Source organism: Talpa europaea (assembly GCF_964194135.1).
Source record: "Talpa europaea genome assembly, chromosome: 8".
Classification (NCBI taxonomy): domain Eukaryota; kingdom Metazoa; phylum Chordata; class Mammalia; order Eulipotyphla; family Talpidae; genus Talpa; species Talpa europaea.
In genome coordinates, this window is record NC_140075.1 from 120495315 (window position 1) to 120520744 (window position 25430).

At 37.7% G+C, this 25430-nt stretch overlaps 1 protein-coding gene and 1 pseudogene across 2 annotated transcripts in view; one reads left to right on the forward strand and one right to left on the reverse strand.

Annotated features, from left to right (window-relative positions):
* Nucleotides 1–25206, forward strand: part of TRIP11 (thyroid hormone receptor interactor 11) — a gene marked incomplete at both ends in the record, with an annotated part of 63320 nt that extends 38114 nt beyond the window's left edge. Inside the window, 8 exons of the mRNA XM_084241214.1 lie at nt 1987–2150; nt 3261–3364; nt 7227–7326; nt 18586–18667; nt 20553–20667; nt 21087–21203; nt 22540–22684; nt 24986–25206. Of these exons, the coding sequence (XP_084097340.1) occupies nt 1987–2150; nt 3261–3364; nt 7227–7326; nt 18586–18667; nt 20553–20667; nt 21087–21203; nt 22540–22684; nt 24986–25206 (1048 nt within the window). The remainder of the gene's footprint in view (nt 1–1986; nt 2151–3260; nt 3365–7226; nt 7327–18585; nt 18668–20552; nt 20668–21086; nt 21204–22539; nt 22685–24985) is intronic.
* Nucleotides 18971–19550, reverse strand: LOC311176112 (phosphatidylinositol N-acetylglucosaminyltransferase subunit P-like; annotated as a pseudogene). Its single transcript has 2 exons — nt 19476–19550; nt 18971–19406 (listed from the first exon to the last, which is right to left on the reverse strand). The product of its transcript is annotated as a phosphatidylinositol N-acetylglucosaminyltransferase subunit P-like (transcript).
* Nucleotides 25207–25430: the final 224 nt, after the last annotated feature.

The following is a 25430-nucleotide window of genomic DNA, read 5'->3' on the forward strand; positions in this document are numbered from 1 at the left end:
TCATTAGTGGTGTGTCATGTTTTAATCTCTTTACCATGTGTGATGCTGAGGGAGATATAAGGAAATGATATTTCTGTCTGCAGAGAGATTATTTTAGGCCAGTAGAGACAATATTTCTTAGGAAGAATGCCTTCCCCATTTTGTGGGTATATTATTTGACCTTCAGGCTCAGAAGGGAAACTTGTTTAAAATGAGAATTAACAACAATGAGTGACTGATAAGTGTGTATTTCACACTGGCAAAAATGCCCCAACACTCTCATGTAATAGAATTCAGCCTCTTATTTTCCCTAACTAAAATAATTTCTAGTCTCTGTCTCCTTACATTTATCTTCATAATAACTGCCAGAATAATCCTTATTAATTAGAGCTGTTATCATATTACTCCTTTTTTTTTTTTTTTCCAAAGACAAGGATAGACTCTCAGGATTTGGCCCCAGGCTATACATTTTAGTCTTGGTTAGCACTGTCACCTATAGCCAGCCAAAGTGCCTTACCCAATTCTTCAGATAGAGCTGCTTGTTTCCTATTTGTTTTTTTCTATTTTTTTTTGTTTCATATCCTTTCTCCTTCCAAAAGAATGGGCCTGATCGTTAAGTTTTTCTGTTAATCACATCTACTCTTCAAATAACATTTCTACCATAAAGAATATTTTACACCCCACTCAAATCCAACAAGCCCTGGTATATTTTTTCTTTGTTAAAGACTAATACTTCAGGTTTTATGTTTTACTTTAGTGCACAAGTAATTGTTGACTTGCTGACTTACTGTTTTTCCCACCAAAAGAAATATAAGGTTACTGAGGGCAGGAATGTGTCATTTATTTCATACCTTTCCCATAGCGTATATGGGAAATAAATGCTTTCCTATAGCACATAATTTAATAGGTATCTCAAATGTACAAACCAGATTATGGTGTTTTGAGTCCGTAACAGTAGTAGCACTTGGTATTTATAAACTTTCGGGGCGCCATCACAGCTTATTTCATCCTTACTCTCTCTGTGAGTGATTTGCCAACCTCCAAAGTTGAATGTAAGTTCAGTATTTGAAGGCAGTTTGTTCTTCTGATTATCAGCTGACTGCTCTTTCCACCAGAGGGTGCTGTTGGTAAGATTTCTTTACCATGAGCTGTTTTTAATGGCCTGCTCTTGGATAAGGATTTAACTGAAGATTAAAAACCCAGAAAAAGCTATTGCAATATTTTCTTTGAAATAAGTATACATTAAGGAAGTACAAATTTCTTAGGGATCTCTGATATATTTGAGGGAGGAGGACAGGTGTAGGGATTATTGAATGTAAGTAGAAAGAAAGATGCTAGTAAGAGATAATTAACTAATAATCAAAGCAGTCAATAAATGAGATAACTTGTGAATTCACCATTGTAAGTGCCAAAACAAGAGAGTGTCATAGAATCCATTGCTTATTAGGTTGAAAGAATGACTTCCAAGATCCCTTACAATTTAAAATTTTATGATAAATTGCATCTTAGACTTTTAGCTTGGAAACATGAAAGTAGAATGTTATTTGCACATTTTCTTTATGCTAATATTTCTTATTTAGCCAGTTCTTAGTCTTTAAAATGACTGTCATTTGCTGAAAGTAATTTTCATAGGAAAGATGATGGCATTAAACAGAAAGGACAGATCGGAGGAACTCTTCAGGTCTCTGAAATCTAACTTGAATTTAGTGTAATCATATGTAGAAAAGGTAAAATTCATAGAGACAAAATAGAATGGTGGCTACTGGGAGAAGAAGACATTGTTTAATGGGTGTTCTAGCTTAGGAAGATGGAGAGTTCTGGATATGGCTGCAGGCGATGGCGTCAGAGCGTTAAGGTGCTTAGTGCCACTGAATTGCGCACTCAGAAATGGTTAAAGTTATCAGTATCACATATATTTTGCCACCAGGAAAAAAGTAGGGAAGATGTTTCATTTGTTAAAGTATCTGAATAGATGGAAAGTTTGACTTTTATTTTTTTCATTTGAAGCCATCAAGCCAACTTGCAGGTAGAATCATTGCAGGAACAATTGGATGTAATCTCCAAGCAGAGGGACGAGACAGCACTGCAGCTCTCTGTCTCTCGGGAACAGGTAAAGCAGTATGCATTGTCACTCTCCAACCTGCAGATGGTGCTGGAGCACTTCCAGCAAGGTAAGTTGCGTGATCACTCGGTAAAGAAAAAAATACTGTAATTATTGGGAATTTTGGCTACGTAAGTGCTATTTTAAGATCAGGCATGGGGCATCTGTGAAAGTTTACTTGTAGGGGGAAAAAATAAGTGACCTTCAACAAGTTAATTTAGACTCCTCACAATTAAAACTAGGAAATACAAAACTACAGCAATTAAATTTTTGTTTTAAAACTTCAACGAACCCAGTGCCACACATCAAATATATTTCACCTAAAAATGTTTTAATATTGTATTATTACCAGTAAGGTGAGAGTTGGGGAAGAGTCAGGGTAATATAGAAAGGATGATTGCATGATACAGAGGCTACTACAAAGAAAGAGAGGCACACATGTAGAAAAGATGATTAGGTTTCCGGTGGTTAGAGATTGAACCCACTTACCAGTAATTACTGTCCTTTTGAAATGATGACCTCGTTCTTAGCTGTTCATCTGTACTTTGAGGTAGCTACACTTCCTAGTCCAGGTGAAAATTTTTTTTTGGAAACAATAAAACTAACCAATGCAGTTTCACCTTGAGAGCCAAATAGGCTACCACCCAGCCTCAGATTTACCCTCTTTAGGTCATCCACAAATCCACTTGTTCGTTCATTCAGTAATTGTTGGCTGTGAATTAACTCCTATCAATGGTGGTGATTAGGTGCTGTGAAGCTCATGGAATAACTGGGGTTATAATTTTGTATCTAAACAAAACTTGTGCATATGTGAATCTTCAGCATTACTCATATGGTCGGAATCTTGAATTTTTAAGTATGATAATTTTCTAGGTCTCTTTTACAATATAGTAATTATTAGAGTGAATATGTGTACAAGATAGTATGGCACTGAGGCTGTAGAGAAAGCTTTGTCAGAGGGGAACTGTTTGGGTGGATTCTGAAGGAAGAGAAGAGTTGGCAAGATGAGAAGGAATTAAGCTGAGGATACTGATCTCATTCATTCCAATTAACATGATGAAGGCATACATAATTTCCTGGAGACATTTGTTTTTGTTGAATTATTAAAATTTCAAATGGTTTAAAATTCTGATTTTGTCACAATTGCACAACATTAATGTAATTTTTTTCCCCTCTTTAGAGGAAAAAGCCATGTATTCTGCTGAACTTGAAAAGCACAAACAACTTACAAATGAATGGAAGAAAAAGGCAGAAAGTCTAGAAGGAAAACTGGAATCATTACAGGTTGGTTGAATCATTTTCTCTTGTAAGTTTTTTTTTTAAAGATTGATTTATTTATACATATCAGAACCGGGTTACAGGCCAGAAATGGGCGGGGAGGGGAGGTGAGAGGATTCACCAGAGACAGTGAGGAACAGAACAGACAGACTGATGAAATACACTCTGCTGAGGGGAGCAGTGGGCGAGTCAGGAGAGGTCTCCTGCGCTATGTGGGTAGCTCCCTGGCCAGATTCATGCTGCAGTGGCTACAGATAGCTTCATAGGTTGTGTCTTAACCCCTTGTGCCACCAGGGAGGCCCTTTCTTGTAGGTTTTATTATTCATTGAAAAACACTTGTAGAATCACCATCATGGAAAGAATCTCCTAAACAATTAGTTTAGTAAATAATACGAGGCTACTCTATACCTTGCTCTGGAGCATAATAGTGAACAACATACCTGGGATTTCCCTGTGTGACTTAATAGACACAGCAAGTGTGAGATTATTGGACATTGTAATTTTTTTTGCATAAAGGGATATTTTAGAGATCTCGGGGGGGGGGAGATTTACCTACAATTTTAATTTTGTAATTTTCAACCAGATATATTGGGTATTATATTTCACATAGATTAAAGTAATGTTATCCCATTACATCTTTTTCTTTTCCAGCAAAACCCTTTAAATGCCATATTTCATCAATAATTGCATGGAAGATGTAAATATATCTTTTATAGATGACATCTGAAATAAAGACATATTTCTTATTTATATGACCATATGATATAAATAAAATGAGCCCCTTTGAAGAGATACCAAAGGGACTTGCTTTTCAGATGTAGGGGTTAGATTTTAGATTAAGGATAAACTCTGGTGATAGTTGGTAGAAATAATAAAGCTTGTTTAGCTGTAATTAGTAGTGGATATGCTGTTCAAACATTAATATTCCAAATAAAATGAAGGCATTTCCCTTAAAGTTTTGAAATTTTTATTAAATATTGAGTGACTGCAAAACCTTGTTTAGATAACATGTATAAAACATGAAAATAACAGTATAATAAATATCCAAATACTCGCCACCCATTGTTAGAAATAGAATGTCATCCTTTGAAGTTCCTGATGCACTCTTCCATATTTCACACCCTTCCTACTGCCTCATGGCTAACCACCATTTCAGATTTTATTATCCCCTGGCTTTTCTTTGTGGTTTTATCACATAGTTTTGTATCTTCAGACAGTATAGCATTTGATTGTATATATAGCAGATCCTTGAATAATGTCATTTGGTTATAAAGTTGATGAGGAATAAAAACGTTCCTGGACAGGACCACGATCTGTGTGTAGTTTGCACAGTCTCCCCTCATGCATGGATTTTCTTGAGGACTTTGATTTCCTCCCACATCCCAAAGATGTACACATTGGATTTATTGGCGTATGTCAGTGTCCCAGTCTGAATGTGTAAAAGTGGGTGCTCTTCAATTAAAAAGGGTGTCCTGCCCTATCCCCTGAGCTGCCATGACACACTGTGGCCACCTGTGAACCTAGATTTATTCAATCTAAAATAAATAGATTGAAAATGAATGGATAGGACCTCCTTGGTGGCGCAGCGGGTTGAGCGCAGCACTGTGATGCTGTCCACAGCCTCTGCAGCGTGGGTTCGATTCCTGCTAGCCAGGGAGATACCCACATGGTGGGGAAGACCTCTCCTGTCTTGCTCGCTGCTCCCCTCAACAGTGCTTTCTGTCCGTCTGCCTGTTCTGCTCCCTGCTCTGACTCTAGTGAATCTGTTCACCCTCCCACACCTCTGGCCTGTACCCCAGTTTTTGTATAAATAAATTAAAAAAAAAATGTTAAAACAAAAAAAAAGAAAATGAATGGATACACATGATTGTTTAATATTAGAAGTGTTTGGGGTCTTTATTTAGAAGTTTGGTGTTTTGTGACCAAAAATATGCTGTGCGAACTTCACTCGTTTTTATCAGTTTGCCTGTGGTAAAGTTGGTTTCGGTATATGTTGTTTGCTTAGCCTTGGCACAGTTTCCAAGAACATTATCAACAATGTTAAGTGAAGACTTAATATATTTTGAACTCCATTATAAATGGAATTTTAGCTATGTAAATTGAACAATTCTCCTGAGTCTTGCTTATTTTGCTTACTATTATGTAACTTCATGAGTTGCAACCATGTTACTGAGTGATGTGTAGAAGCTTCATTATTTTCATTACTGTGTTCATTGCATGAATATATCATCTATTTACCCATTTTTACCGATAAAGGGCATTTCCATTGTTTGCTATACAAACAGTGCAGTGACGAACTTCCTTGTATATATCTCCTGATACACACGCAAGACTTTCTTGATTGGAATTGATGAGTCATGGGCTATATATGGGTAACTTCAACTTTATTAGACGATGGCAGATTGTTTTCTAAAGCAACTGTGCTAAATTACTCCTCCCAGTGGGACTAAGGGTTCTGGGTCTATGTCCTTGGCAACTCTTGGCATTATCGGAAATTTTAAGTTTTGCCAGTATGTTAGATGAGAAGGGCTATCTTCTTGTGGTTTTAATATGTGTTTCTCTGAATACTAATGAGGCTGGGCATCTTTTAATATGTTTATCAACCATTTATACTTTCTGGTTAATTCATTAATACATTCAAAAGATATTTTTATTTTTTTTTTTTTTTTTTTTTTTTTTTTTTTTTTTAGTTCAAGTTTATTTTTTTTTTATTTTTTTTTTTTATAAATTTTATTGTTATATTCCCCATACAATTGCAGCCCCCCATTCTGACCCCAATCCCTCCCCTCCCGCCCCCGCCCCCCTAAAAGTGTCTCTGGTTCATAGTTTTTTGTTGATTTTGATTTTCACTTTCTTATAGTTATTCATTTTCCTGGTCCCTTATTTAAGTTTTCTAGATTCCTGCTATGAGTGAGACCATCCGGTATTTTTCTTTTTCTTTTTGGCTTATTTCGCTGAGCATGATCCCTTCCAGCGCCATCCATGTTCCTGCAAATTGCATGTGTTTATCTTTTTTGAATGCTGAGTAATATTCCATGGTATATATGTACCACATCTTCTTGATCCAGTCATCTATTTTTGGGCATTTGGGTTGTTTCCAAAGCTTAGCTATTGTAAACAGTGCTGCTATAAACATAGGGGTGCAGGTGTTCTTTGGAATTGATGTTTCTGTGTCCTTTGGGTAAATACCTAGGAGTGGAATTGCTGGGTCATATGGAAGCTCTATGTTTAGTAGGTCCAGAAATCTCCACACAGCTTTCCACAGTGGTTGGACCAGTTTGCACTCCCACCAACAGTGCAGAAGAGTTCCTTTTTCTCCACACCCTCGCCAACATTTGTTGTTGCTAGTTTTTTTAATATGTGCCATTCTCACTGGTGTAAGATGGTATCTCATGGTAGTTTTGATTTGCATTTCCCTGATGACAAGTGATGTTGAACATTTTTTCATATGCCTGTTGGCCATTTGCATTTCCTCTTCAGAGAAGTTTCTTTTAAGCTCTTCTGCCCATTTTCAAAAGATATTTTTAAATTGACTAAAATATTTTACTCAACTTTCCAGAAGGTCCAGAGTATCTAGTTTGCCATACTATCAAAAGTCCAGATTTTCTTTTCTTTTTCTTACTTTTGTCACCATGTTTTCCTTTAGTAGCATCTTGTTTTTTTTATTTAGTTCCTCTAGAAAGCAATATTATAGTGTGAAGAGTATGTGAGTTCTAGCATTGAGACTAGTAGCATGAACTTTTCCAAGGTTATAGAGGTACAGCTTCATTGGTTGAAATGAAAAGTTTTGGCTCTGAGATGCCTTCTAGCACTGTAGTTTGTGAAATAGTTTTTGCATGCTGCTTTTTAATGAACTGTCTGCCCTCAGGAGCGTTTGGATGAAGCAAATGCTGCCCTGGATTCAGCATCGAGACTTACAGAACAGTTAGATCTAAAGGAAGAACAAATTGAAGAACTTAAAAAACAAAGTATGTTTATTTCCTTTTCCTTTTTCCCCTGGGGTTGATTCAAATGTGGTTATCAAGCTGCACCTATGCATTGGTTCAGTTGAGGGAGACAACTTCCGTTGGTGTGTGACTTCCATTTCCATGTTCTGTGACCAGTTTGCTTCATTTTGATTATTTTAACGAAACCAGTAGTCCTGGTAAAACAGAGTCATAAGTTGGCCCTGGCTATCAAGTTAGTTTTCCTGCATATTGAAGCAATCCAGTTGTATTGACTTTTGCCCCCACATCCAAAGATGTACACATTGGATTTATTAGCGTATGTCAGTGTCCCAGTCTGAGTGTGTAAAAGTGTGTGCTTTTTGATAAAAAAAGGGTGTCCTGCCCTATCCCCTGAGCTGCCATGGCAGACTGTGATTGATTAACTTGACTGTTGATGTGATTGACTTGACTTTTTTTATAGTTGTGACTTCTTCCTGATCAATCCATGTTCATCCTACCTGAAGCCTTCTGATGGGTTTGAGAGGGCACTATTTTATGTGGAATGAATGTCTGGGTGTAACTAGCTTTTCATGATTATAGATGGTACTTTACATATAGTCAGTCATCTTGTGTTTTGATGCTCTTGGGGTATTTCATTAACCCTGTCAGTTCCCTAATGTGAGCCATGTACTTGGGATAATTAATTGTACCTAGGTAATCAGGTGGTTCATAGTGCTTTGTTGAGTCTAACAGCTGACAGAGATGGCATGTGCTCATATAATCTCTGATTTAAGGGTTCTTAGGAAATTGAAAATATACTAGGGCTGCATTCAGTGGGAAGTGATTTGAGGTTATTGAAAGGGACAAAATGGAGCCTAGAAATTCATCAACTTTTAGGTGCCTGGGTTAAGCGCAGCAGCGCTGAAGTATATCATTAAGGAATTAAGAAATAGTACCTAACATAAAACAGAAACTAGAACTAGATAAAAATCCACAGAACATGCCTCAGCAGAAATACCATCAAACACTGTGGGGGCAAGCATGTAAGAACCACGGAAAGCTTGGATGCCAAAGGACAAATTAGAGAAAGTCAGCCTAAATCCAGTACAAGACAGAAGATGAGAGAGTTTTAGGAATCCAAAAGGCAGTAAGATCGAGCATAGGAAGTAGTTTTCCTCAAGATAACTTGGTTCTGAGAGAAGTTACTGCCCAACTAAAAGTCCTGTTTACTTTGTAAGAGTTGGCCAACCTTGGAACTCAAGAAATCTTGAGTTCCAACTGGACTGGAAATGGGCATTAAGGAAACTATTATATATTGAGTATTGTGGAAATTTTTATATAACATTACAGTATTATTCTCAAATTTTGTGTACTTTTCATAAGCAAACCTAAAGTTTTTACAGTTTAAAGAAACTGAGATTTGAATTTACCCATGACTAAATCTCATGATCTTTCTGCGGTACTATATTTCTTCCTGTCTGGAAAATGTTATAGTCGGACTTACATTTTGTTCTCTGTATCTTCATCTACTTTGAAGATAGGCCAGTATCCTGTGTGCTGTGTCCCAAATGTTGAAATGGTTGCCTTTACCTGTAAGCACTGTTTATTTTGAAGAACAGTTTAGTTAGGTTAAGGGCCAGTGCAACCACAATGTTATCTGGAAGACATATGGGTGTCCCAGAGGATACACACTGGGCACCCAAAGGATTAACCAAAGAATTGATATCTTAAGGCAGGGCTTCACTAGTGGAGGTGAAAAGACAGTGTTCTGAACCATTGGTCTGTACAGCTCAGTGCCATCTGTTCTGATGCTGTAATATTTAAGGCCACATCCCTTTTAGACATTTCCCTGAGTCATTCCTGGGAGATGATGGTAAGATGAAAGAGTCACTGGTTTGTTGCATTTGATAAGTATTATCAGAGTCCCTGTACTACTTAGTACTTGTTCAGATACCCACTTAAACCCTTTAGTAGAATATTTTCAGATTTTTATTATCTCTGACAAGGCTAGGTCTCTATTCATGTAAAAAATTACAGTACTCATTGTAAATACATAGGAACTTTGGACTCATTTTGTGGAATCAATATTAGCTACAGAAAAAAACTCTAATTAGGCTCATACCACTGGTATTTAGAAAGACAGGCAAGGGGCCAGTCTTGCACAGACAGGAAGGTGGAGTAAAGACACAGTTTTGTTATGTCTTTAAGTCACTCTTGCCATTTACAGTTTTTAACAATCTGTTTTTTTCTTTTGCTATCTAAGTGCTTAATATTGCTTTTATGTCCCTCAACACAAATGTGATTTTATTTTCTCAAAACTACTCTTGATAATTTAAATAAGACTTTGATTGGCTTAGTTGTTTCAAAAGAATCACTGTATATTTTCTTTCCTAGATCATTAAGTACTTTAAATGCTGATTGATGTTGTAATACTGTACTTTATTTTTAACACAAAACTTGGCCAGACAGCAAAAATATTTGCCAGGAGAAACAATTTTGAAAAAGACAGATTGGCTTTTGTTGCACGAAAGTACAGAGACTTGAATTGTAGAGGCAAAGTATTATTTTATTTCTAAGCATCTGTGAACTGTTGATTAGTCGGTACATAGTTTCAACATTTAAACAATATTGGGAAATTCAGTTTAAAAAGTGGTATTTTATTCAAACTCTTGATTATGTTATTGGTGCCAGAGATGAGATGATTCAGTCTAGTCAAACTTATGAAAAGAGAACTATAATGCCAGTATTAAAAGAGTAGATAGTCAATCGTTTTTAGAGTACATAGTTGTTGGTGCTGTGTACATGCAACTGTGTGATGGATTCAGGGGAGCCGCCGGCCTGGGGTGAGAAGTATGAAGATGCATTATTAGGCTTTAAGAACTTAATGAGAACCAACTGCTCAACTTCATGTTAGATGGTATGTGAGATACTAGATAAGATCTCTTTCTTTCAAGGAGCTTATTAGATAAGGAAATAACACACAGCATGCATGCCAGAGGTTCATATTTAATACAGTGGCACAGAACAGTGGTCATGAGCAAGGCATGTTTAGTTCCCTGTAAATCCCAGGGGCATTCAAGGAACGTGAGCGGAGTCCTAAACCAGTAGCAGAATTTCACTATGAAAATGTAAGAACTTCTCTCCCTCTCCCACCCTTTCTCTCTCTGCCCCCTGACCTGTTTCACCCACCTTGAAAAAGTAACAATGAAGGGAAACCCTCAGATCTTACAGATGCTGTGTTTTGTTTTTTTTTTTTAAGATTTATTTATGCATACAAGATCTGGGGTACAGGGCAGAGGTGTGGGGGGGGTGAGAGGATTCACCAGACACAGAGTGGGGAGCAGAACAGGCGAATCTATTGAAATACACTGCTGAGGGGAGCAGCAGGCGAGTCAGGAGAGGTCCGCTGCGCCATGTGGGTCAGCTCCCTGGCCGGGGATTGAACTCGTGCTGCAGAGGTTGCAGAGAGTTTCATAGTGCTGCGTCTTAATCCCTTGTGCCACCAGGGAGGCCCCTGCTATCTGTATTTTAATATAGTATTAACTGGTAAAAGAATTACTAATCCTTTTAGAAATTCTTTAAACATTTTGCTGAATATAATTCAATATCATTCTTAAAACTTATTTCAAATGCCATCCTGTGTTTTGATTGACCTTTGACACTCAAGATGTTAGTCCCTGTGAAGCAGATGGGACATTGTCTCTCATGAACTATTCTGCATTGATCAGAGTTCAGCATTTATAAGGACTTGTCATTCATGGAAAAACACACACCTGTGGAAGTCTAGACTACAGCTGAACTGTTAACATTGAAATAGAAAACAACTTATTCAGGAGGGTGCTGAATTTTGTGATAGGCAAAAGAAAATAGGTTTCATAAAAAATACAAGTTTAGATTCTACCGCTAGGAAAATCTTTTGGAGTGTCTGCCAGTTTATACTAATACCTTAAAGGAGTCCGTAACTGATTTTTTAAGAACGGTTTTTAAAGCTTTAAAAAGGTTTTCTATGGATTGGGAATGGAAAATTTCCTTAGACTGTTTTTTAAAGAAAATCTAAAACATATAAAATGAGTCCCAGTCAACCTACTGTAACATGAAGCATAAAAACATTTTAAAGATACAAATATAAAATAAGTTTATATGTTTTTCATGGAACTGCCTTTATGCCGCTGGATGGTAGAGTTTTTATTTTAAATAAAGACATTCCGTTTTCCAGGACATGATTTATACAAGAAAACATATAATGTCCTGTTGAACACAGGCCAAATACATTCCCAGACGCTTTGTTACTCAAACCTTTTGAGGGCTTTCTTTATAGATGTTTTTGGCAGAAGTGGTGATTTTAGAGGAAATGTATAAGAAATACCAGATGCAGCTTTCTGAATTGCCTTAAATGGTTAAAAAATTATTTATGATGATATAAACATCTGGGTATACCAGACAATGCTGTAATTTAAGGGGGAAAAAGTTGATATATCAGTGAGATAAATAATTAAGCCTTTTTCAGCTTGTTATATTATGCTCTGTTCCCAGGTCCTCTTCCCTTCCTGAAGTAAAATTTATCATCCATTTATTTATCATACATTATTTTATGCTGTTTCCCAGACGTTAAAATAGGCACTGGTGATACACCGATAGTGTGCACTAGGATCTTACTTTCAGAAGGTTTGCAGCCAAGCAGGAAGGGGAAGATTACATGGAGTCACATACATGGCAACCAGCTGGTTTGAAAGGAAAGCGCAGTCCCTTCTATTTGGTTTTATGGAAAGGGAGCAAAGACTGGTGAGGAGTATACTCACCTCACTTGAAAAATAGGTACAGCTAGTAGTCAGGGAGTTGGAAGAGCATTCTAGATAGAGGGCTGAATTCATATGTGGAAACTGGCTGAAGATCTGGTAGTAGGGACCATAGGATGCTGGGGGAGGTGTTTGTGTGTGTTTGTATGTGAGTGTGGTGGTGGTGTGAAATGCTGAGAAGTTGGAGGTAGAAATGGGTTGCTACATGGAGAAATTGAACTTTTAAGTAGGGATCCTAAGCACACATCATAAACTGGAGCCTAAATGATAATATAAAAGAGCAAACGGGACTGAGACTCGTTCCCAGCTCTGCCCACGCATTGCCAAATCTTCATGTTTCAAGAGACACTGGAAGTTGGGTCTTTCATAAGGAATATGGCAAATTTTTAATGACACCTAATTTAAGTTTTTATTTGTTTGTTTGTTTATTTTTGCATAGAACTGGGGTGTAGGCCAGAGGTGTGAAGGGTGAGAGGATTCACCAGAGACAGAGTGGGGAGCAGAACAGGCAAATTCACTGAAATACACTGCAGAGGGGAGCTTTGGGTGAGATAGGAGAGGTCTGCTGCGCCATGTGATGGGATCAAACTGAGGCTGTAGAGGTGAGGGAGGCCCCTAATTTAAGTTTTTCTAAAAGTCCTGTGTGGGCTGAACAACATTTCATTGGGCCAGATGTAGCCTATGCTGATACACAACAGGGAGCTAGCTTTCAGAAATCAACTGAGGCTCAGTCTGCAACCTAGAAAGAAAGCCATTTGTCATTGGTATTTTTCCTAGTGATGATATTCAGTAAATGTCAAAAATTATGACAGCCTTTTTAACAATTTTTCTTTTGCTATGGAAAGAATGCAGTATGAACTATCAGAATTCATGCAAAGGGAAGAGGGAGGATGGGGAAAATTGACCTGATCTGACTACATTAAAATATTTATATGAAATATCTTTCAAATGCCACCGTCACTCTAGTTTAACTATAAAAATAATCCATCAGGCCTCAGCCTAACTCAGCTTAATCACAAATTCTGAGCTAGTAAAATTTAAATTAATTGAAGTTATACTCTACTAATACTCTCTTTTCCTGTGAGTTCATTGCTAGAAAATGGAATTTCAAAAATTACTTTATATTTAGAAATTAATTATACTTATGAAACATGGAAGCATCCACCATATATACAATGGACCTTTAAGTTCTATGTCTGATATGGTTGAAAAGAATTGAATTAAAAGGTAATACAGATGCTGTTAGGTCTTACGTTCCAGTGTAATGAAATGCACTTTTTAAGAAATACTTGGTGTTATAATGAAAGTCATCTTGTAAAAGTTGAAATTCTATAATAAAAGGATCACTAATTTCTAGCTCTTGTTTTGATACATTTAATAAACTAGTCTGAATTTCCTTGTGTTAGATTTAATGTATAGATTTAAATTTACCTTTAAGGTAGCAGTGCCAGTCAGACATTAATTCAACGTATTTGCTGATACAGCGATAAAAGAAATCACCTAGAACATTTTTCCTTCCTTCTATTAACTCCTTTGCCTTGGATTATAGAGATGGCAAATAGAGGAAAATGTTAAGCCAGGTGGTATTTGATATTGGTTAGGACCAGGTTGAAAGTTGAAGTCCTGGTTACTTTAAGAAATCAGATGAATGAGCACTGGTGCTTTATATAGCACTTGATTATATAGAATGGCCACATTTAATTCAGCAGCTTCTCTCAAAAATTCTTTGAGATATGGGCAATAAAGTCTGACCCTGGTGACAGGAGCATGATTCATATCCAGGTCTGTGACAGGTCAGGTCTTCCGACCCTCAGGTCCTGCTGCAACTTGTCTTATCTCAGTCAGGTGACTCTTCTACTGCTTAGACAAGAGTTTTATAAAGTTCTGTGAAGACAGTGTTTCAGTGCAGTGTTACTAATCACAAGTAAAATGTAAACTTATGATGTGCTGATTTGTTGTAATCATTTGCATTTTATATTCAATTTTGATTTTAAATCAGTTTTGAAGACCATGCCACCACCTCACTGGCATTATAGACGAGGCTCTGATATGGCAGGTTTTAGGATGTTATATATTTTGAGTAGCTCTTCCTCCAAACTAGACTAGATCTCAGCTCTTTAACTACTCAACTTCAAATAAACCCAACCCCCTCCTATTCTTTCCACTTCCAGAATTATTTTGGCAGGTTAGATTATTTCATAGGGGTATTGTATTTGGCTTAAAACTCATTCCTGAATAATTTATTTTGCCTGCCCATGTAAATACAGTTCTGATTTCAAATTGTGGTTTGACTTAATCTCCTGTTTTTGTGGAGAAATACTCAGTATCTCTGATGGGAGGAAAATAGGGTGCCTAGAGAAAAAGAGAAGTCTTTGGGGACCTTTGAAGTCAGAATTTGACTTTTCCCCTCTCCTGGTTAATACCCTTCTAAACCCTACCCCCAGATTCGGAGGACTTTTTCCCCTTAGACTCAATTATCAGACTCAGACTGTCCTTAAAATACAAGTTAAATTTGAAACAGCCCTGTGCATGCCTGCAAGGGTAGACGGAGCTAGCGATTCTGTGTCACGTGAGCTCAGGACTAACTTCTGATAATGAGTTTAAGGAATTTTAATACAGTTATTTTAGGCCTGCCTTGCTGAACAGATTTTAATCAATATGCCAATACAAATGAACTTCCTTGAAGAAAATATTTTTGACTTAACCTTTTTATTTTTTTTTTTTTATTTTTTTTTTTTATAGAGGCATGCTTTATTTATTTGTTTGCTGGTTTGTTTGTTTGTTTTGTTTATACATGCACTGGGTACAGTCAGAAGCGCGGGAGGGTGAGAGAATTCACCAGAGCCAGAGCGGGGAGCAGAGCAGGCAGAAGGACCGAAGTACACTGCTGAGGGGAGCAGCGGGCGGCAGGAGAGGTCTGCGCGCCATACGGGACCCTCCTCCGGTGGCCGGGGAGCAGCCGGGGATCGAACCGGCCGCGGGCAGCTTCGCAACCCAGCGCTCAACCGCTGCGCCACCGGGGAGGCCCGACTTAACCTTTTTAAAGACAGATGTCTTGCTGAATTTTTCATATGGTGGTGTTAAATTATTCTGATTTATTAAAATCATTTTTATCAGAATGAATTCTACTTTGTGAATTTTACTCTAAAAATGTTTATCATTCAGTTTTATCTTTCTTTTTTTTTTTTTTTAATAAGGGACAGGATAAGCTAGTGGAGATACAGCTTGGTTATATTCCAGAGTACTGCTAACCAATAAAAATACAATGCAAGCCACAGCCACAAGTATAATTTAAAATTTCTTAGTGGTCATGTTTTAAAAAGTAAATAGATATGGATAAAATTAACTTCGATAATATATCCAGAATTTTATTATTTTGACATGTAATCTATGCCAAAAATCATTAATTTTAGAAGACAGTAGGTAAATGAAGGGATGTCTCAGAGAAAGGGAAGAGAGGGTAGTGTAAACTGGAGCTCTGTTTCCTGCTACCTTTTTGTAGTGTGGAGAGAAGTGCAGGAAGATGGGAAGAAAGGCCTTGCTCCTCCTTTGTCTGACTTTTACTTTAACTCACGAGTGGGATGGTTAATTCAGAACATGAATTAGAGATGAAGTTACTTGTTATTCTTCTGAATAATTGAGAGTTCTATTTATATTCAGAATGTAGTACTAGAGAAGGCCCAAATAATACCCTTTGTTCGTACTACATATGTGTACATAAAGAATATAAAATGTCTCTTCCTGACTCAGCCTTTAATAAACATAATCTTGTTCCTTTTCTCTTATTCTTTAAAAAAAAAAATTTTTTTTAATGTCCAAGCTTAAATTCCACTGGAAAGACAGGAAAGGAAACATTTATAGTAGATTTTCCAAACACAAACCTTGCTTTTATAATATGGTTATGGCAACCATCTCTGTTTTGGTAAAGTTAGCCTATTAGATGAATTACACTTTGCAATTTAAATTTTCAAGATTTAGAGCAACCACAAGCTATTGCAACAGTTAAACTGGACATTTTGTGTACAATTTGGTATTTTAAATTAGGATTCTAGGCAACATAAAAGGCAGAATGCAAACAAAACAGATAGACCTGGCATGCTCCGTATGGCTCACAGAAAACTTTGAGGAAGTGACCAAGGAGCTGAAATATCAAGAGTGAGCGGGAATTGTTAATAGGCAACTGTTAGGAGATGGAAAAGAATTTTCCATGCAGAAGAAAGAACATTTGTAAGAGAAGTCTTGCATTGGGAATTGAAAGTCCAGGAACAAACCATACATTTATGGTCAGTTGATTTTCAATAGGGACAGTTGTTCAAGAACAGTTTTTCATTATATTGTGCTGAAACCCACTGGGTATCCAATGCAAAAGAACAGAATTGGATCCCTTCCTCACACCAACCACAAAAGTTGAAATGGATCATAGTCCTAAATTTTAGAGTTAAAACTGTAAAACTTCTATAAGTAAGTTTTTGTGGTGTTGAGTTAGGCGGTGCTCTTAACTATTAAGAGCACCAGCAACCAGAGAAAAAATAAATTGGACTTTATCAAAATTCAGCACTTTTGTCCTTCAATGGATACCACCAAAAAATTGTAAAAGGACAATCTACAGAATAGGAGAGAATATTTGCAAGTAATCTAGTAAGGGAACTGTATCCTGCTACTACCGTAGATGCAGCATGAACAGGTTTGTGGGAAAAGGTTGGAGTCCAGCATTGGGATCTGAGTATTCTTTGATCTGAAAACAGAGCTCCGCTGCACAGCATCTCCTCTCTGTTTTGTTCAGAATGAAATCTGTGATCTCACTGGAGATAACAAGCATCTCCTTCAGCTCACACTTCTGTTTCTGAAGTAACAGGTGTGAAGTCCACGGGTGTGGTTGAGCGTTCCTTGGTTCTTCATAAATTCATTGAATTTATGAACAAGAAATCTGTTGTGATTCTAGATTTTATCTTGAAGCTCCTCAAATTCCAACTATTTTTTTTTCCTAAAGATTGATTTATTTATAAAAGCACTGGGTACAGTCAGAAGTGCGGGAGGGTGAGAGAATTCACCAGAGCGGGGAGCAGAACAGGCAGACTGACGAAATACACTGCTGAGGGGAGCAGCGGGCAGCAGGAGAGGTCTGCGCGCCATGTGGGACCCTTGCTGGTAGCCAGGGATCATACTGGCGCTGTAGAGGCTGCGGGCAGCTTCGCAGCCCAGCACTCAACCACTGCGCCACCGGGGAGGCCCAAATTCCAACTATTTCATCAGTATTTCACAGATTTTGCTTCCTTTTCAATGAGTTTTAAAATAGTCGAAACAGGGCCTCCCCGGTGGCGCAGCGGTTGAGCGCTGGGTTGGGAAGCTGTCCGCAGCCTCTGTAGTGGCCGGTTAGATCCCCGGCTGCTCCCCGGCCACTGGAGGAGGGTCCCACATGGCGCGCAGACCTCTCCTGCCGCCCGCTGCTCCCCTCAGCAGTGTCCTTCGGTCCTTCTGCCTGCTCTGCTCCCCGCTCTGGCTCTGGTGAATTCTCTCACCCTCCAGTGCTTCTGACTGTACCCAGTGCTTGTATAAATAAATAAACAAACAAACAAACAAACAAATAAACCTTTTAAAAAATATAAAATAAAATAAAATAGTCGAAACATATAATCATAAGTCATAATCTGTTGTTTTGACTGATATGTGAGAGCCAGTGATCTGAATTGCATTTGTAATTTATTCATTCAGAATACTTTGCCCTGTGAACTACATCCTGGCCATGGTCTTAGTTGTGTTAGACACTCTTAGTTCACAAAAATCAAAAACCAGCCAGGAAAATGGATAAAGGGAATGTAAATTGTCTTTTTTGTTTCTTTCCATTAAAGAGTGGTTCTGGAAATAGTTCATGCAAGGATGCAGTGGTGAAAATCTCCCTCTTTTTTTTTTATTTTCAAAGATTTATTTATGCATACAAGAGCAGAGGTGCAGGCCAGAGGTGCAGGCCAGAGGTGCAGGGGTGTGGTGTGTGTGAGAGGATTCACCAGGGACAAAGTGGGGAGCAGAATAGACGGATCTACTGAAGTACACTGCTGAGGGGAGCGGCAGGTGAGATAGGAGGGGCCTGTTGCGCCACATGGGTCAGTTCCCTGGCCAGAGATTGTGCTGCAGAGGCTGCTGATAGAATCATAGTGTTGAGACTTAACCCCTTGCACCACCAGGAAGGCCTGGAAATCTCTTTTTTGCTATTGTCTCTGAAGAGGATGAAATTTTTGGGGGGAAATGTTAATTTTTTGGGGGGGTATTAAATTTCATGTTAAAGACTTGATTATTGTATTGGGGGCAAACCATGTGAATTAATTTCTGGCGTCTAGGTAATTTCTTATCAGAATGCCTACTTCCTTGAATTAAAAGAGAGATGAAAATAATTGAATATTCATAGTTAGCACAGGTGAATATTGTCAGACTTTACTGCAAAGATATCAGTCTCATTATATAGTAATTCACACTATTTTAATGACTCTTTATTCATGTTTCAAAACAGATGAGCTTCGACAAGAAATGCTGGATGATGTACAAAAGAAATTGATGAATTTAGTAAACAGTACAGAAGGAAAAGTGGACAAGTATGTTCTGTCTTTTCACTTACATGTATTTTATGGAGTTATTTTTATAGTAAAAAGCGCTTCTACCTGTAGATGTTTATATGTGTGTGCATATATATTTTTTTAATAGAGTAATGCAGCATTTTGTTCTGTCCATTAATGACTAATATTTGAGAACATTTAAAATATCAACAAAACTTAATTTAAGAGAAGCCCAACTTCTTTACATTTCATTGCTAAGTTCCTAATAAGAGTCAAAATAATTGTGGTCAAAAAATTACATCAAAATCTTATAACAATTGCTAGTGTTAGTCTACATGCATTTCAGTTTTTGGTATAAGAAAGTTCTTTGGCTGCAAGAAAGAGCATTTGTTTTACTTCACTAATAGGAATATCTCTTAGAGCTGGGATGGCCGCTCTTTGGTATTTCTTCTGTTGTTGATTTTTAACATAGTCATCTATCATTGTATGAATGGAGTTGAGTTGGAGAGGTACTCATCATGTTCACTGAAATAAAGTACATAACCCAGTTACTATAGTAATGAGGAGGTAGACGGCAAGGCAGCACTGCTCAGTATTTTTGAGGCCAAGAGGTTAAGCCTGAAGAATTTAGCCAAGATTCAGGAATAAAAGCCCATATGAGATATGAGTATGAAGCCAAATTGGGAATTTAAGAAAAGGACAAGACTATATAAATCACTGTTGCTGGCAGTGGCAATGGTGAATTTTCCACCACTTTCCCCCTGACTTGAGACAATCTCTAGTTCTTCTTGCACCCACGTGGGCCCCTCCTGACAGTTCCACCACCTCAATGCAGTCCCACACTTACATAGGCACAGGCCAGGGGACTGCAGAGAGAGCTAAAGAGGAGAAATTTCAGAAAGGCCCAGTCCCAGATGGCCATGCTGCCCTTTTCCTTACGTGGTGTTGAGTTGTAGGTAGGTAGTTTTAATGAAGGGTGGGTAGCATAGCAGCTTTTCTCTTGGCTTCAAAATAGATTTTTCCAGCTCAAATTCTTTTTCTTAAAACCACATGGGAGAGGGCCTCCCCGGTGGCGCAGCGGTTGAGCGCTGGGTTGCGAAGCTGCCCGCAGCCTCTGCAGCGCCGGTTCGATACCTGGCTGCTCCCCGGCCACCGGAGGAGGGTCCCACATGGCGCGCAGACCTCTCCTGCCGCCCGCTGCTCCCCTCAGCAGTGTACTTAGGTCCTTCTGCCTGCTCTGCTCCCTGCTCTGGCTCTGGTGAATTCTCTCACCCTCCCGCGCTTCTGACTGTACCCGTGCATGTATAAACAAAACAAACAAACAAACAAATAAATAAAAAACATGCCTCTATAAAAAAAAAAAAATTTAAAAAATAAAAAAAAAAACCACATGGGAGAGTTAAAACATCGCCACAATTATGAAGTACTTAGGAAATAAAAAGTTTATTCTTAGCATTTTTTATTCTCTTTACTATCCTTAAATGAACATAGTTTGCTAAATATATTAGGTCTGAAACTAGATACATATGTAATACTAATATTTGAAAATTTTAAATATTAACAAATCTTTTATAAACATGAATGGGGAAATAGAAACATCACCATTAAGCATAAGAACTATCATCACTATTTACAGTGGGGATGGAAAGATCTGGAGTGTCTCTTTAAGATGGACATTGACCCAGATAGGTAATGAGAATTACTTCAATGGGGCATTATCTTGACTGACTGATTAGTTTTTTGGTTGAAGAAAGTCAGTGATTAAGTGATGTTTTTAAATGTATGCGTTATGAGTTGTTTGAAATATACATGTCAATGGTTTATAAAATTACTTTTTGAAAATTAAGTATAATTATATGTTTAGCGTTTATTGTTTGAGCTCACTTATTGGAATAATTTGTGCTGTTTCTGCCTTCATTTTCAGAGTCCTAATGAGAAACCTCTTCATTGGACATTTCCATACACCAAAAAATCAGCGTCATGAAGTATTACGATTAATGGGAAGCATCCTGGGTGTCAAAAGGGAGGAAATGGAGCAGGTAAATAAGTGATAAGAGACATTTGCGTATTGTTTATAAATAAAATAGGGTCCCCTATGACATTGTTTACTACTACTGTGTGTGTAACTTTGCCTGAATATAACTTTTTCATTGTGGAAATGGAATCTACAATGGTGAAGAGATGAATTTTTTCAGTTTGTGTATTTTAAAAAATATTTTGTAATCTATAAATCATCTCTCCTGTGAGAATGCTGAAATTTGATACAACAGTCCTCAGCTTTTATTTGAGATACTGCCTGGGATGACATGGTGATGGCAATAGTAGTCTTGATCAGTAGGAAACATTTACTGGGAATTAGACTTGAAAAACATGGCTTGTTACTATCTGAAACCATATAAATTATTTTTATTTTTTCTTACATTGATAATAATTTTTTTTTTTTAAAATAACCTTTCAGTTGTTTAATGAAGACCAGGGCGTTGTTAGCAGGTGGATGACTGGGTGGCTTGGAGGAGGATCGAAAAGTGTCCCCAACACACCCCTGAGACCAACTCAGCAGTCTGTGCTTAATAGTGTAAGAGCCAATTTTATTCTTTTTGAATATGAATGGTGAAATGATTGTACATCACATTGGTTTGCAAGGAATCAGATTTATTTTATATAGCCATTTTATTTTGGAGTGTGAAAACTGAGCCCCAGGAGGGTGATTACTTAAGAGTAATAATCCAGTCGTAATAATTTTATTGTATGTAGTTTTTATTTTAAATTTTTATTATATAGTACTTCTGCTTTTCAAAGTGTTAACTGTTTTTTCGTTGTATTTGATCATGCTGCTGTAGACAGTCATTCGTCTATCTTACTACTAAATTGTTAAAGATGGAAGCTTTACGCATGTCTGTGTCTACTCAGGCACTGAGCTTTCGAATACTTGCTGAGAACCTACTGTGTACTGGACTGTTGGAAGCAGTGGGGATCCAGCAGCAGACCAGACAGTGCGCCTGCCCTCACTGCACTGACTCTCTGGTGGGAGGAGGCAGTTCATAACTTGGAAATATAGTGCCTGTTACACAATAGGCATAAAGTGAATATTAATTGAATTGAGAAGCACTGTGAGTTAGAGTGTGGAGTTTACATCTGTGGTTTTTTGTTGTTGTTGTTGTTTGTTTGTTTTTAAATAAAGAGGATACTGAGGATAGATGATTTATCCAGATCTGGTTAAAGATAAAACCCTATTTTAAATTGGATAAAATTTTTTAAAAGATTTATTTATTTATGCATGCAGGAACAGGGGTGTAGGCCAGAGGTGTGGGGGGTGAGAGGATTCACCAGAGACGGAGCGAGGTGCTCAACAGGCAGATAGATCCCTGGCTGGGAATCAAACTCATGTCTCAGTGGCTGGTGATAGCTTGCTAGCACTGCGACTTTAACCCCTGTGCTGCCAGGGAGGCCCTAAATGGATAAATTTTAATTTAACTGCATTTAATCTGATACTATCACTGGTTAATTTTTGTTATAGTCAGTGAATGTGTCTTTTGAAAAATATGACTTTAATTCTTATTTTTCTGTTATAATTTTTCATATCTATGTGAACAGTCATTACAATGGTTTAAGGCTTAGAGTCTTACATGTCATTGATGGCAACAAATCTAAGTCTTAGCAGGTGGCTGTATGGGAGAATGAGGTTTGTAATGAGTGTTGTCCTTAACAATTATTGATTACAACACTTTGTGGCTGCTGCCCTTGTATCTAAAGTACTAGTATTTTAATTGGTCATAAAAGTTATTTATAAGGAAGTAATTTACACGGCATACTTAGTTTTTAATATTCAATGAGAATAGCTGGTAAAGTTTCTTAGTTGTAGGAAATACAGTTTCAATATCTACTAATGTGACCAAATTATTTTTTCTTAGTCCTTTTCAGAACTTTTTGTTAAGTTTCTGGAAACAGAATCTCATCCATCTATTCCACCACCAAAGCTTTCTGTTCGTGATCTGAAACCTCTAGATTCACCAGGAAGAAGAAAACTAGATACAAATGTACCAGAAAGTTTTAAAGGTAAAATCAGATATTTATATCTGCAATTTAAAAATGGAGTGTTTAATTTATGATTATGTTTTACAATGATATTAACTTAGATTTTAGTGTTTTTGAAAATAGGTAATGATTTGTACTGAAATTCCAATAAAGCATTAACTTTTGACTTCCTGTATTTTTTTAGCAATCTGATATTTAATTGGTTTAGATTAAATCGCATGAAATAGTTTCCCTCTGTAAATCAGAAGAATTCCTCTCTGCAGCAGTCACTTTGAATTATCCTTCTTGGAGAAAGGGTAGTGAACTGATGACCTGCTTTCCTTTCTCACCAATGGTGCTTATTGCTAATCAGTTACAAGTGTAGTTTATACTTAGAGAAGGCTGATGTGAAAATCTGAGTGTTACACTCATTAACCACATCTTGGTATGTTAAACATTAACATTTTTTTAAGAGCAGTTGAGTAAACTGGCTTAGACGTCCAAGAATGTCATATGGCATTTGCTTCTGTTGAAAGATCTGCTTATAAGCAAGTGGCTTGGTGGTTCTACAGTGTGTGGACATGGTTCTCTAGTTCACTAGATTTTTTTTTAAAGATGTATATATTTATCCGTAGAAGAACTGGGTTATAGGCTAGGAGTGCAAGGGCTCACCAGAGACAAAATGGGGAGTAGAACAGGCAGATTTCCTGAAATACACTGCTAAGGAGAGCAGCGGGCGAGACAGCAGAGGTCTGCTGCGCCATGTGTGGAATCCAGCTCAGGCCGTAGTAGCAGTGATCAGTGATCGAGCTGAGACTTAACCCCTAGGCCACGAGGGAGGCCCCTTTCACTAAACTTTCATAAAAAACTTATGTTTTCTTTTTTAGAAAACTTTTATAGAAAATTTATGTAAAATCTATTTATTGTTTCGATAACAGGTTTGACTGCTAAATTGAGTGAAAAGTCTTAACTTCACGTAGTAGGACTAGGCTGCACTGAAAACACTTCTTGTTCATTAAGACAGTTGCCCCCTTTTCTCCTGCTCTCTCCCTCTCTCCCCCTCCCTTCCCCTTCTCCCCTCTGCTCCCTCTCTCTGCTTGTCGTCCCCCCCCCTTCATATTGAGGCGCTGCTGGCTTTTTTTGCATTGATCAGAGACAAAAGCCAGTGGTGGTCTGATCTGGATACATTTGCCTGAAAATAGCAAGCTTAGTCTTTGATTCTGGATTTGAAGAGTCCGGGCTGACTGAGTACCACCAGAAGCTTTCCCAGAGTTTGGAAAATGGGCACTCACAGCAAAGTACAACTTGGGGACTCAAGGGCGCCCCATGATAAGTATAGTTGATGCATTTATCTCAGTGCTTGCTTTGTTGTAGAGGCCTCTTTGATTTGAGTTTTCCATGGCTGAAGTGGGTGCCTTGGTCAGGTTACTTGTGTACCAACAGTGACGTTGTTAGCGGTCTCGGGTAATGAGGCAGCAGGACATTATATTCACTAGACATTAGGGCGTAAGCTAAGTGCCTGTTCCAATAAAAACGAATTGTTTAACCTGACTTTTCAGGGAAACAATTGAGCATTGTTCCCAAACATTTGAATGTCTAAAAGATGATTAGATATGTAATGCATTTACTGTTTCTTATTTTGGTAAATTAATATTAAACTGTTACTGTAACATGGGTGCCAGTTATTTTCATGGCTGTCATAATTATTTGGGGAAAACAGTTTCTCAGGTCCTTCTTTCAGGCGGATAGTCAGAGTGTACCTTGTGACATAGAAACTACCTTTGTAAAAGTTAAATGAAGTTTGTCAATTATATAACAGGTATTTAAACTTAAAACAGCAATATTAGCGTGTTTAATAAAGTATTAGCTATATATACAAATATTCTTTCCCCTTTTCTTTCCCCCACTCCTTTCTTACTGCCTAGTCCTCTTTCCCCGTCTCATGAGCCCTGCCTCTCAGCTCCACGGTATAGCAGCTGTGAGTTGAATTTATTTGGGGACTAAACATGGGAACTTAAAACACATGGATAGCACCGGTTTTTACTGAAAATGTTTCGAATTACTAGGAGTGAACTTTAATCAGATTTTAACGATACAGATTAATATTTATTTGTATTTAGTAATTAGTGTCTATTTGTACCTTCTCTGTGAATAACTAAGGAGCGCTCCAAAGTAAGTGTCCGACACCATGGTGGTGTGACCAGCAAGGTCGACTTACGTATGACAGTGGTAGTTAATTGATTATTTGTGAATATTACAGTGTTATTTATGTGCACAGTCTTGTTTCTATTTGACTTCTTTGTGAAGGTTAGTGGACTAAATAATTCATATTTTATCATTTAGATACAACAGAATCCAGGTCTGGTAGAAGAACAGATGTGAATCCATTCCTGGCTCCGCGTTCTGCAGCTGTGCCTCTTATTAACCCAGCTGGACATGGACCTGGTGGGCCTGGTCATCTTCTTTTGAAACCCATCTCAGATGTGTTGCCCACATTTACACCTTTGCCAGTGTTACCTGACAACAGTGCTGGAGTTGTGTTGAAAGACCTTTTAAAGCAATAGATGATTCTCAAGCCAGAGATGACATACATAGCACTTTACAGAAAACCCACAACACTACGTGTATGTACTTGATCACAAAGTGGCCTTTTGGAAAAAGTCATGTTTGTTGCAGTGTACATTCTCTAAATTTAATAAAAATATTCTTAGTACTTTAAGAAATGGCAGGTTTCACGGGAGGAAGCAATAGCTATATTACCTGCTTTTCCTCTCTCTCTGATTTGACC